The 12,961-nt window shown below is 35.5% G+C and overlaps 1 protein-coding gene across 5 annotated transcripts in view; it reads left to right on the forward strand.

Moving 5' to 3' along the window:
• Nucleotides 1-6,008, forward strand: part of etv1 (ETS variant transcription factor 1) — an 18,095-nt gene extending 12,087 nt beyond the window's left edge. For 4 of the 5 annotated variants that reach the window (XM_016274662.1, XM_016274655.1, XM_016274641.1 and 1 more), the window contains 6 exons: nucleotides 273-529; nucleotides 2,363-2,431; nucleotides 2,561-2,629; nucleotides 2,915-3,084; nucleotides 4,332-4,433; nucleotides 5,568-6,008. In XM_016274662.1, coding sequence (XP_016130148.1) covers nucleotides 273-529; nucleotides 2,363-2,431; nucleotides 2,561-2,629; nucleotides 2,915-3,084; nucleotides 4,332-4,433; nucleotides 5,568-5,789 — 889 coding nt within the window. In that variant the 3' untranslated portion in view covers nucleotides 5,790-6,008. The remainder of the gene's footprint in view (nucleotides 1-272; nucleotides 530-2,362; nucleotides 2,432-2,560; nucleotides 2,630-2,914; nucleotides 3,085-4,331; nucleotides 4,434-5,567) is intronic. The other variant, XM_016274647.1, reaches the window with a different exon arrangement.
• Nucleotides 6,009-12,961: the final 6,953 nt, after the last annotated feature.

Raw genomic sequence — 12,961 nt, forward strand, 5'->3', positions numbered from 1 at the left:
CAGAGACACAGACACAGACACAGACACAGACACAGACACAGACAGACAGACAGACAGACAGACAGACAGAGACACAAACAGACAGACAGACACAGACAGACAGACAGAGACACAGACAGAGACAGAGACACAGACACAGACAGAGACACAGACAGACAGACAGACAGACAGATAGATAGATAGATAGATAGATAGATAGATAGATAGATAGATAGATAGATAGATAGATAGATAGATAGATAGATATCATGCGTGATACTTATTCTATTCAGTGTTTTGTTCAGATTTCGGCGGCAGTTGTCAGAGCCGTGTCATTCGTTCCCCTCTCATTCGATGTCGCGGGACGGACGGCCCATGTATCACAGACAGATGTCAGAACCCAGCATCCCCTTCCCTCCTCAGGGGTTCAAGCAGGAGTACGGAGACCCCCTCTTCGAACATCCGGCCATGGTGGGGGCGCCGCTCCCCCAGACGTACCCGCACTCCATGATGATCAAACAAGAGCCTCGCGACTTCACCTACGACTCAGGTGAGTTTCGTTTCTATACGTTTACAAGTCTGCTAATACTGACAGAGCAGTATATTGCTCGATTTGTAACATTTACAAACTGTTTACGCAACTGTTTTCAACACTGATAATAAAAATAAATGTTTATTGAGCTCCAAGTCAGCATATTAGAATGATTTCTAAAGGATCATGTGACACTGAAGACTGGAGTAATGATGCTGAAGATTCAGCTTTTTAAAAATATATTACAATAGAAAACCGTTTAAATTGTAAAAATATTTCACAATATTACTGTATTTTGTGCAAAAAAAACATGTGCTTCAAAAACATGAAAAGACCCTAAAGTTTAAATAATTAAACAGAAAAATAAACAAATAGAATAGAATAAATAGGGGACATTTTTAATAAATAAATAAATAAATAAAGCAAGATTTATAAGGATATGGAGACAGTATGTACTTCACTAAACTAACAGGAAACAGTCTGAAGATCATTTTTCTTTTGTTTTCTTTTGGCTACTCATACAGCCAGATAGCAACTTTATTAGGGACAGGGAGATTGATAGAATTAGCGTGTTATTAGGAAATTTGGGCCTGATCTCATTTCCTGAGGGCCTGGCTGGAAAGGAGAGGGGCCCCTAATCTCTCCCCCAGGGGCCCCCAGGCTTTCGGCCCAGCTCTGGCATGAATGAAGAGGCTTTTGGTTTTCATTCATAAAAAAATGGAGGTGGAAGCAGCCGCCTGTCAGGAAAGAAGGCAGCACTGCTTCTCAGCGGTTTCCTGTTGATTATGTGAATCTGTAAAATATAACCCGAGGATAATAGCAGTAATACTGGGGCCTTTCCTGTTTACTTAATGTCAAAGCAACATAATCAAATTTATTATATTTTTAAACAAAATATGTTTTATTATTATTCTGAAATTAACTGAATTTACAACAGACCATTAGTTTATGTTAAACTTTATGTTATACAGTATGCTTTAGTCCAGTATGTGTTCATCTTAAAATATTACTAACAATATAAAAGTTATTCTTATTTTAGTTCATAAAATTACTTTTTTAATCACAATTGTTTAATATTATTATTTTAAAATTAATATTTACAACAGATACTCTGACAGTTCCTAAATAATTGTTAAAAAATGTAAGATATTTTTGCAGGTACATACAGTACGCATTAACTTTTACATTGTATGTCGATATTATTATCTATAACATATTGTCCAATTATTATCTATAAAATTAGACTCACTAAAAGCTAACAAATGAAGTGATGAGAGCTTTGTGAGTGCGAGTGATTTGTCTGCATTGGTTCTTTACATCAGTGGCGGAGATCATCGACATGTTTTGCATCCTCTCCCAGCCATTTAGAAGAATTTATTCTGCCTCATAAAGGAGTTTGTTTGTTGTGAGCTGTGTAAGGACTGGTCAGTCAGCTGCTAATTTAATCAGCGGTAATTTCCTCGACAGGCCCATTACTTGAATGAAACCCTGAGAGATCTTTATAGGTCCAAATGAACAGGGTTAGATGTTTTATGGAGCATTCACTTAAGCTGTCTTGCTTTGCTTTGACTGAATCACATCTCCAACAAACAACACGACTGACGCGGAGCACAAGGCGTCCACTGCGGTTAATCCTCACAAATCTGTTGTCCATAATGTTTTAACCTACTCTTTTGAATATAAAATGGGATGATGTCCTGGGAATTTTTTTCCATTGTCTTAAAATGGAAAATAATAGTAAGCAAATAAATAAATGCATAAATAAATATAAGTTTTCATTTTTAGCTGAACCCATGCATCATTTTTTTCCGCTTTTTAAAATGCTTTTTTTGTTTCGTTTTCCTTTTTCAGAAGTGCCTAGCTGTCACTCTGTATATCTTAGACAAGAAGGATATCTGGCCCACAATAACAGAACAGAGGGTAACTATCCACGCAGTATAATATATTTTATCTTATATGGCTATTTTATTATTTAAAATGTCTAATTTGAAGTTTTATTTAATGTAAAAAGTCAGATTATAACAATATCTCAATGTCTTTACTCAATAGGATGCATGTTCGACAAAGTTGCAAGGCACTTCTATGATGACACTTGTGTGGTACCAGAGAAGGTTGAAAGTATGTATTTATTTATTTACTTATATTTATGCGCTGAGTTAAATATTATTTATTAAATAATAAGTTGACTCTTTACTGTACATTCATCTATAGTCTTGAATACTGTATGAGCCTCCCGACATGTAACATAGAAAATGATAACTTTATCCATTGAAGGCTGTGCCATTACTTTACTTTTTATTGTATTTTTGTTTATGCCCAGTTTCACCATGATGATGTCTAGCCCATAGGCGTTATAGGATTGGCTATGGGAGCTAACGTCTTTTGTTATTTTTCCTCCCACAGGTGATATAAAGCAAGAGGCGGGGCTGTACCGTGAAGGCCCGACCTATCAGAGACGAGGCTCGCTGCAGCTCTGGCAGTTTTTGGTGGCCCTATTGGATGACCCCTCAAACTCACACTTCATTGCGTGGACAGGACGGGGAATGGAGTTTAAACTCATTGAGCCCGAGGAGGTACTAACTAGTCTCAATAGTACATTTTTCAACCAAGATTTTATCTGTATGTGGTGTGTATTGTGTTGGTGGGATTTAATAAAAATTGTTTTAGGACATTAATAATTTAAAGGAACTAAAATAAGTATTTTTTTCTAAAAATTTAACCCCCTATAAAACCTGACATGAAAAAAATAACCGGAATTTCTTTTTTTTTTAATGGGACAGTTTATTGAGCCTATATATTTTTTAATGCACAGGGTTTTTTGCTGAATATCATATCTGATACTTCAGGCTTTTATGGTTCATATATTAAGATATAGGAGAATATGGAGCTCATATTTGGGGAAAAATAAAACACCTCAGTTTTATTCAGAGGCCCAAACAGAGCAAAAATATGCTACATTTGCTTTTCAGCAAAGTTTGAATCATGCTAATAATTTAAAGGCTTTTAAATTGTGTGCATCAAATATGATACAGTTGGCTTTATAGGGTTACAATAATTTTAGGACATGATATATTGCTTAATTACATCATTATCTGATTATCTTTACTAAATTTAAAATATCTCCACGCTATATGCAAGTTTTGATTCCTAGAGAGTCTCTTTATTTGTGTGTTCAAAAGTGCCAGTCATGTCCATCCAAAAAAAATTAAGTATTTCAACATGTCGACTCTCCAAAAAGTCCGAAGTGTTTGGAAAGCACGGACAAAGGTGTGTTTGTGTAAAGTGTCGGCAACAGTGGAATTTGTTAGTTCTGTATGTGTGTATGTGTGTGTGTGTGTACTGGCGTTGGTCCACAGGGCAGCTGTAGGGAACAGGGGAGTTATTCATGCCATCAGGTGACTGTGGGCCGTTGGGATTGTCTGGGCGGGTGCAAGGCGTGAATGAGCTGCAGTAGAGTGAAAAAGGCCCACAGCGCCGGGCTCTGGAAGAGAGGTGGGAGGGAGATTTGAAAAGGAGGGGGGCACAGGTGGGTGGTCGTGCAGACAGGTGCAGGAACATCTGCCACAATCTGCTGTTCCTAATGAACACATCTCTAACTAGAGGTATGAGTACACGGCTGTGGCCAATGAGAGGACGCCGACTTGTATTTCACCCCTGACAGGGTTTAGCTATAGACCCGTCAGTGCTTTACTTTTGTGGAGGGCCCTTGTGTGAGCTAGTTTAGTGGGTGTTAGGTCTTATCTTTGTGTAATGTTTGAGAGAAACTTCTATATTTTTGCAGTACCTTAATTTGTAACAACGTATTCCCTTTGCTTCAAAGGTGGCGCGACGTTGGGGAATTCAAAAGAACCGGCCTGCTATGAACTACGACAAACTTAGCAGATCGCTGCGCTATTACTATGAGAAAGGCATCATGCAAAAGGTAATACAGGCTTCTGATACACCATGAAACACATCACAACTAGTGTTTATACTTTCAAAATACTGTCCTTTTTGCATATATTGACTCTTTTCATAATAAGTTACTTTTTAATAATGCTAATGACTGTTTTAAAGCTCATATGCTAATAGGAAAATGTAATGCTCAGCTGCAATGCTAAAGTCTGAGTGCACTATTGTTCAAAAGAATGCCAGTAAGGACATTTATAATGTTACTAAATATTTATATTTCAAATAAATGCTGATTTAAATTTTTAATTGTTTTTATAAATATATAATTTTTTTTAAATTGCAATACTATTTAGAAATATTACTGTTTTTTTTCATAAAATAAATGAAGAATTGGTTAGGCTTTTTAAAGACATTTTTAAAAATCTTACCTTTTTTACTGTAGTTATAACTTTTAGGATATTTTAAGCAAAAATGGTAATTCATGGTGAACAACAAAACATCCAAATTTGGACTTGAATGTAGTGACAATTCTTGTTTTTTGACATTTTATTGTTCTAAAATAATTGAATAAATTTTTTCAAATATATATATATAGATAGATGGCTTATAAGGCATAGTTCACCCAAAAATGAAAATTCTGTCATTAATTACTCACCCTTATGTCATTCCAAACCCATAAGACCTTTGTTCATCTTCGGAACACAAGTTAAGATAATTTTGATGAACTCCGAGAGCTCTCTGACCCTCCATAGACAGCAAGGGTACTACCACGATCAAGGCACAAAAATGTATTAAGGACATCGTTAAAATTGTTCATGTGACATCAGTGGTTCAACCGTAATTTTACAAAGCTACGAGAATACTTTTTGTGTGCAAAGAGAACAAAAATAATAACTTTATTCAACAATTAATTTTGGAGAGTATCATGATGCATGTGCGATTGTGTGTGCTTTGATCTGCACGTAAACAACACATGCGTGTGGTGCTGCTGACGTAAACTTGCATGCACTGCGCCTTGTTTATATTCAGAGGAAATCACGTAAAAAAAGTTTAAAGACATGTTATTTGTCAACTTCCCAAAAACTCTTTGAATGCAAGTCATAAAAAAAACATTGTCCTTGCACTGTTGAAATGTATAGTAATATTCTGGTTTCTTGACTCAAAGGTGGCAGGCGAAAGATACGTGTATAAGTTTGTCTGCGACCCCGAGGCTTTGTTCTCCATGGCCTTCCCTGACAATCAGCGCCCGGTGCTGAAGACCGACCTGGAGCGGCAGATCAATGAGGAAGACACCGTGCCGTTGTCACACTTCGATGAGAACATGGCGTACATTCAAGAGGGCGGCTACTGCAATCCGCACCCGTACAACGAGGGCTACGTCTACTGAAAACTGCTACCGGCCGTTTGAAAACAAAACAAACTTTCAGACTTATCCCTCATTTCCTTTAGTCATTCCCCAGGACAAAAGAGAGCACTTTATGGACAGAAGATGATGGCAGTGTGTAAACCTACAAACGTACTGGTGTAGTTACGTTAGATGCTCCTTTGGTGTTTTTTGTTGCTATTGAAGGGGATGGGGTGTTTCAGCATGCCGTTTTCTCACAGCGAAAGACTCTTGAGGGCAAATGGCCTCTCTTCGGACAGATGTTTTGAACTATTTAGACAGGTTAGAGTCTGGAGCACGTGAGTGGAAAACTCCCAACCTCTTTTACCATTGAAACTGTTGGATTGTTTGTGGAGCGCTTTGTTATTCTCGCACATTTTCACAGCATTGGTTTTCTCTCCCTTGGTGTCAAACTGAGTAAATAATACAGTGTATTACTATGGAAATAAAATCCTTAAAACTCTCCATCTCAAAGTGAGCACATATCTGGACTGAGTAAATGGCCCTTATACATCCTTTCTCGCACGTTCAGGACCCATACAATAATTAATTACTAGCACAGTTACAACAAACAACTATTTCATATGTTATTTGTGAAACACTAATATTCAAGTTATACCTGTATAAATATATTCTCCTATGAATATAATGTCTTAGAGGAGGGAAGATGCAGGTAATTTTCTCAATGAACAACAGATTTTTTTATCTTCTTCATGGAAGATATTATTTTGTTTGAATTAAAGACAAAAAAAATTCCCATGACAGCATGATTTTGTAATACTACAGTACACAGTGTTTCAAATACTGCTTTTCGAAATTTATTTAAATGAACTTCTGTATACTTAAGTAACAATACAGTATAATTAACACCGTATTTCACTGAATATGATACTTTTTGATCAAAATCACCTATAGCTATCAAATAGTTATCTTCAGACAGGCTTCACGTGTGTCTATGACATCATTCTTTTAAAGCTACATTTCTACTATTAAAGTGACAAATTGCTTTTTTATTAGGAAAAAAGTGGATGTTGGTCCATTACTCGCTCCCCATGCCATTATTGAAAATATAAAACATGTATATTCAGGTTAATGCACCTCAATGCTGCTTTTCGTGTAAATCTAGTCACATATGATCAGAAGGCAGCTATGCCCTGCAGTACATTCATAATTTTTTTTCTTCATTCTTTTTTTACATTGAAAAAAAAAAAACGTCAGTGTTTATTGAATGTAAAAAATATATACACAATTGCGAAGGGAATGGCAATAGCTACACTTCTGTAATAAAATAGTGTTGAAATACAATTGGGTTGTTTTTTTTTTGTATGCACAATGTGATTTTTGTCAATCTTGGACTCATATTTCAATCACAAAAACAGCCACGCAAATAAGCAGTGTTGTTCCCTATAGTTAATGATTTCATTCAGGTTCCAAATCCACAATAAAACTCTTAAAAATAGAAGTTATTACTTGAAATGGTTGTCCAATTCAACTTTAGTTTTTTTGTAACACTGACTTTTTACTGTATTGATGCTTGCCACACACACACACACACACACACACACAGCAAAGTGTAACCACTTTACTATGTTAATTAAATTGCTTACATTTTGCTTTATCCTTAAAATGGTTGACTTTTTGTTCATTAAAATGTCACTTACAAAACAATACCATGGTCTATTTTAAAGTACCTTGGTATTACCAACATTTGTTTGAGCAGTGCAGACAAACCGCCATCCTTTATACGCTTATACAAACACGTCGTCACAACAACACAGTGACTGACAAGCCTGACAACTGTGTCCCATAATATCAAGCACACACTGGCCCAAAGCTGTGGTCAAATTTGGCTGTTAAAACGACTGTCACTATAGTTAATGATTTCATTCAGGTTGCAAATCCACAATAAAACTCTTAAAAATAGAAGTTATTACTTGAAATGGTTGTCCAATTCAACTTTAGTTTTTTTGTAACACTGACTTTTTACTGTATTGATGCTTGCCACACACACACACAAATTAAATGATAAAGCAAAGTGTAACCACTTTACTATGTTAATTAAATTGCTTACATTTTGCTTTATCCTTAAAATGGTTGACTTTTTGTTCATTAAAATGTCACTTACAAAACAATACCATGGTCTATTTTAAAGTACCTTGGTATTACCAACATTTGTTTGAGCAGTGCAGACAAACCGCCATCCTTTATACGCTTATACAAACACGTCGTCACAACAACACAGTGACTGACAAGCCTGACAACTGTGTCCCATAATATCAAGCACACACTGGCCCAAAGCTGTGGTCAAATTTGGCTGTTAAAACGACTGTCACGGTTACCAAAAAAGCACAAATGACTGTGGTTTATTCAAACATCTCCCATTAAAATATCATGCAAAACCTCTCGGCGCTCGAAGTATGTGGTGGAATGGAAAGGAAGTGTTCTGGAAAGAGAGTTGAAAAGAGGTCAGGGGAAAAGGGACCCATGTAAAGTTCGATAATCTCCATGCTAATCTTGTTAAACAAGTCTTTCAATAGGGCTACAGATGTCCTCTTTCTGTTATCTCGTACGCTGAATTGTTCTCAGGTCTATTTGAATACTCTATGCCCAGAATAGACTGTTTCTATTTGTTTCGAGATGAGCCTGCATGGAAAAACACTGATTATTTTTGCAGGTTTAATGGTAACCGCTTAGTTTCTAATCTGCGCTTCTACATTTGTGACACCACGACCCATTAAAACCTCTCTAAATTTGGCTTTAACACGCTTTTACCACTTTGAAGCGATAAATCAGCTATTACCTGCAAGCAAATAACTACTAGATCCATTAACAAAGTAGCTCCAGTGGTTTAGCCTGAGTCTGTCTGTGTGCTTAGAGTCCTGCTACCTTGCTTAGCTTTATGGCAGGCTGTGTTTACTTATGGGAAATGGTTTGTGTTGTCTGAGTGGTTGTGACACTCACATGTTTGACAAGTGAAATGAGACCAAATGTTCTCCTTGTAGCCGAAACGTCTTTGAAGCGCTGGCTTTTAATGTGGCGTGTTTACCTATGAAAAAAATCTTTATTGGCCCTCAGCCTTTAGCCATCGAAAGCCGTAGCGGTGAACATAAATCATTCACGAGGTAATTCAAGGGAACAACTGCGCTGGAAAGGTGGACTGATATAACGATGACCATTTAAACTGTTTACAGTCACGGAAAATAAACAGCAATTGGAAAGGTGTTAACGCTTGAGCAAATATTTAATATTTGTGTCTGTGATGTCTCATATGCAAGCTGTGCACATTTTAGGGTGTAAATGACTATATTTTCTATTTCAAATCATTTTGAAATGGTTACAGATTCAGTTTTTTAAGAAGTAAAAATATTTTAGCACTTTTTTCCATTGCATCTTATAGGAACACTCTGAACCTGATTTACACACCTTTGATCGGGTGTAGCGAGATGATCAAAGATGGGGGTAGTTGCTGCTGACTCTGGAAAGCATCACAGTGTTGGAACAATAATTGATGCTGAGCAGAGACTGAACTCGGGCATTGCCACCGGTTGACACCCATTACATTGTTCAGCGCTGCTCACTTTGCAGGTTCACGGCAGATAAAAACACAAAAGGGGTCGGGCTTTTGGAAGAGATGTCTGCAAGTACGACAGTGATGAATCGCTCTTGATGTGTGCTCAGAAAGCGGTGAAATTGGGTTGTGGCGCCGTGCTATAGCTTTGGGTCACATGCATCTATGCTGGTTATAATCAGATGCTGGCAGACGGTGGGAGTCTGAAGTCAGTCTGGTTCACGTCAACAGAAATGTCTAAACTTTTTTTCTAGTTACTTTCCACTAGATTTTTTGTGTGATTGTGCATGAATGTAAAATAATGTTATAAATTAAGAACGACTTTTTGTGTACTATAATTGTACAAACCGCCATTCTGTAATTTTGTGCAAATTATTATAGGGAAGACCTGGGACAACTGCAACACAATAAATATTATAAACAAGGTAGAATTATGAGTCATTCAACTCTCTTTCTCTGCCTGGAGACGAACATATCATTTTGAGAGAAATTTCCAAAATTTTTTTATTGTCCATGTTTTTTCCACTTCACTTTTGATGCCTTGAATTTCAAAGTAATATTATATATATTACTCTGATTCTCTATATGAATATGAGTCTCTCTCTGTATATATATATATATATATATATATATACACACAGAGAGAGAGAGACATTTTAAAATATAATATACTGTATAATATCTAATCATACAGGATTTTATCATAACTGTGTGGCCGTCGGTGGCTTTTGTAACACTAGTTATCAAATTAAAATTGTATGACCGCAAAGAATGAACCTTTATAATTTAAAATGAACATTATTTCATTAAAGTAGCTAGTTGAAGACTGTCCTTGACTTATTAGCTGAAAAATATATTTTAGTTAAAGGGATTTAACCCATTTAGCATAATAATAAAGTAGGTACCACTTAGACTTTTGCTTTAAACTCAAATTATTCATGGCAGCTAAAAGAATTAGGACTGTAAAGGTAATACAATTCAGTAATTGAAATAAGTTATTGATATAATTTTTTTGTCGCATTTGTTTTACAAAATCGTCCTTTAACATTCAGACTTGTTTAAAAAATAAATTTAACATGATGTTTTTTTGTATGCAAATGTGATAATCATATTATTAATCTTAGAACTCTTGTACATAAATGTGTCTTATACAAAAATATAGCATATGTTTCATATATATCAAAATCACCCTTAAATATAATGACCTTTTAGATGAAATGTAATATGATTATATGGTTTTCCTGTGTGTATCTATTATAATAGAATTAGTACTGTTGGAACTTATAAATGTGTCTTACTGAAATATGGCACACTGATTACTATCTTGATTACTATTTCTACTTCTTTATTACTAAAATACTACATTTGGCCCCAGTCTCCCCAAACAGTAATATGAGATGGTCAAATGATGATGATGGTGGACAGATGTTGATGCAGACAGTATTTTAGCACTCACTTCCATTCTGCCAGCATTCAGTGCTAGTGTTTTGTATACTAAACAGGTTAGTAAGCGGTTTGACTCCCTGGTCAGTCAGGCTGCAACTGGCCTCTTCTGCCACGCGTCACACAGCGAAGCTGGCGAAAGGAAAGGCTCTTCACCTTCCACAATGTCGTTTGATCTCTGCCGTCCTGTCAGGCACAGACAGGTCCACATTACACTGTCCTCAGAGGTGGGCCAACCCATCTGTCACTAGAGAGAGAGGGAGAGAGCAGACAGAGACAAAAATATTTATTTATTTAAAAGAAATTAATATATTTATGCAGTAAGGATGCATTAAAAATAATCAAAAATAACCTTAAATACATTTAAAATGTTACACAATTTTTCTACTTGAATTAAATGTTTTTCTTTTGAACTTAACATTTTTTCTTTCGCACCAAATCAACATATTAGAATGATTTCTGAAGGATCGTGTGACATTGAAGACTGGAGTAATGATGCTGAAAATTCAGCTTTGCCATAGGAATGAACTACATTTTAAAATACAATAAAATAGAGAACACTTATTTTAAACTAGAATAATATTTCACACAATTACTGTTTTAGTGTATTCAGTTTAATAAACGTAACCATGGCAAGACTTACTTCAAAAACATTTAAAAATCTAAACTTTTGAATTGTAGTGCACATTTCAAAATTCCTACTGTACAGCAAAGATAGTACAGAGACTGTACAGAAGCTCTAGAAAGTCATGACTGATTGTGCTTCATGTGCCTCATGATTGTGACAGCGAAGAACAAAAGAGGAGAAAAAGCTTCCCACACAGCAGTCATATCATCTCCACAGATGAAGTCTTGTCATCGCGCTGCCTGGAAAATATACTAGTAGAGGTGGAGTCAAGACTAATGCTACTGAGGTAAATTTAGGCAGACACATTTATAATGCCCCTTGGCTCCTGAAATAGCTTTTAAAAACGAAATCTAGAAATAGGCTCTCAGAATAATGACGTCTTTTTCTCTGCTTTGCTTAGTTTTTATACAGAAATTGGATCTCAGCGTTAACGTATGGCCCCTGTGTCAAAACTGCTAAATAATGCATTTATTAAAATATACCTCAGCTCTTTAAGGACGATAATGGATGTACCTCCACCTTAAAGGCTATAACCGTTCTCCTGCAGAACAGAGGCATTGTGCTTAAGTACACACAGAAACAGCTTTCGTAATTGAAAAACACCTTGGAATAGAGGTCACAAGAATAAAAGCACCATATATTCAGCTCTCGCCACATGTCGTAATTATATCGCAAAAACACACAACAATTTCAGTTTGTGACATAACTCTGGCTAATGTACTGGCAAGATTCTCTCAAAGCTATAAACGAATGTTCTTTCAGTAAAGTTCAAAGAATGTTCGTTCAAAGTTATCTGGTCTTTATATGCTCTAAATATGTTAGCACAAAAAAATGTTATGAAATGTTTTAGTTTGATGTTCATCAAATGTTTTTTTAAACATGATTATTTTTTCCTTTCTCAGAACATTTAGAGAACATTCAAAACTGACGTTCCCATAATATTGAAAGGTTCTGGCAAGATTCTCTCATAGTTATAAACAAACATTCTTCCAGTAATGTTGATAGAATAATCATTCAAAGTTATCAGGTCCTTAATAACGTTTTTTAAAAATGTTAACAAACAAACAAAAAAACATGATGAAATATTTCAGAGTGTTTTTTTTAAATGTTCTACTACTTTTCTCAGAATGTGCAGAGAACAATCAAAACTAACATTCTTGTTTGCAAACTGAAATGTTCTGGCAAGGTTCTCTCATAGTTATGAAAGAACATTCTTCAAGTAATGTTAATAGAATGTATATTCAAAGTTATTTGGCCTTTAATAATGTTCTCGAAATGTAAGCACTAAAACATTCTAAAATATTAAAAAAATGTTTATGTTAACATTTTTCTGTCACTACTTTTCTCAGAATGTTTAAGAACATTCAGATGTAACGTTTCCATAATGTTTGCGAAATGAAATGTTCTGGCAAGATTTTCTCAGTTATAAATGAACATTCTTCAAGCCAAGTTAACAGAACGTTCATAACATTCTCAAAATGTTAGCACAAAAAAATATTATTCATGAAATGTTCTGAAATGTTGTAGTTCTTAATT

This window comes from Sinocyclocheilus grahami, unplaced genomic scaffold (genome assembly GCF_001515645.1).
Source record: "Sinocyclocheilus grahami isolate Dianchi unplaced genomic scaffold, SAMN03320097.WGS_v1.1 scaffold6.1, whole genome shotgun sequence".
NCBI lineage: Eukaryota > Metazoa > Chordata > Actinopteri > Cypriniformes > Cyprinidae > Sinocyclocheilus > Sinocyclocheilus grahami.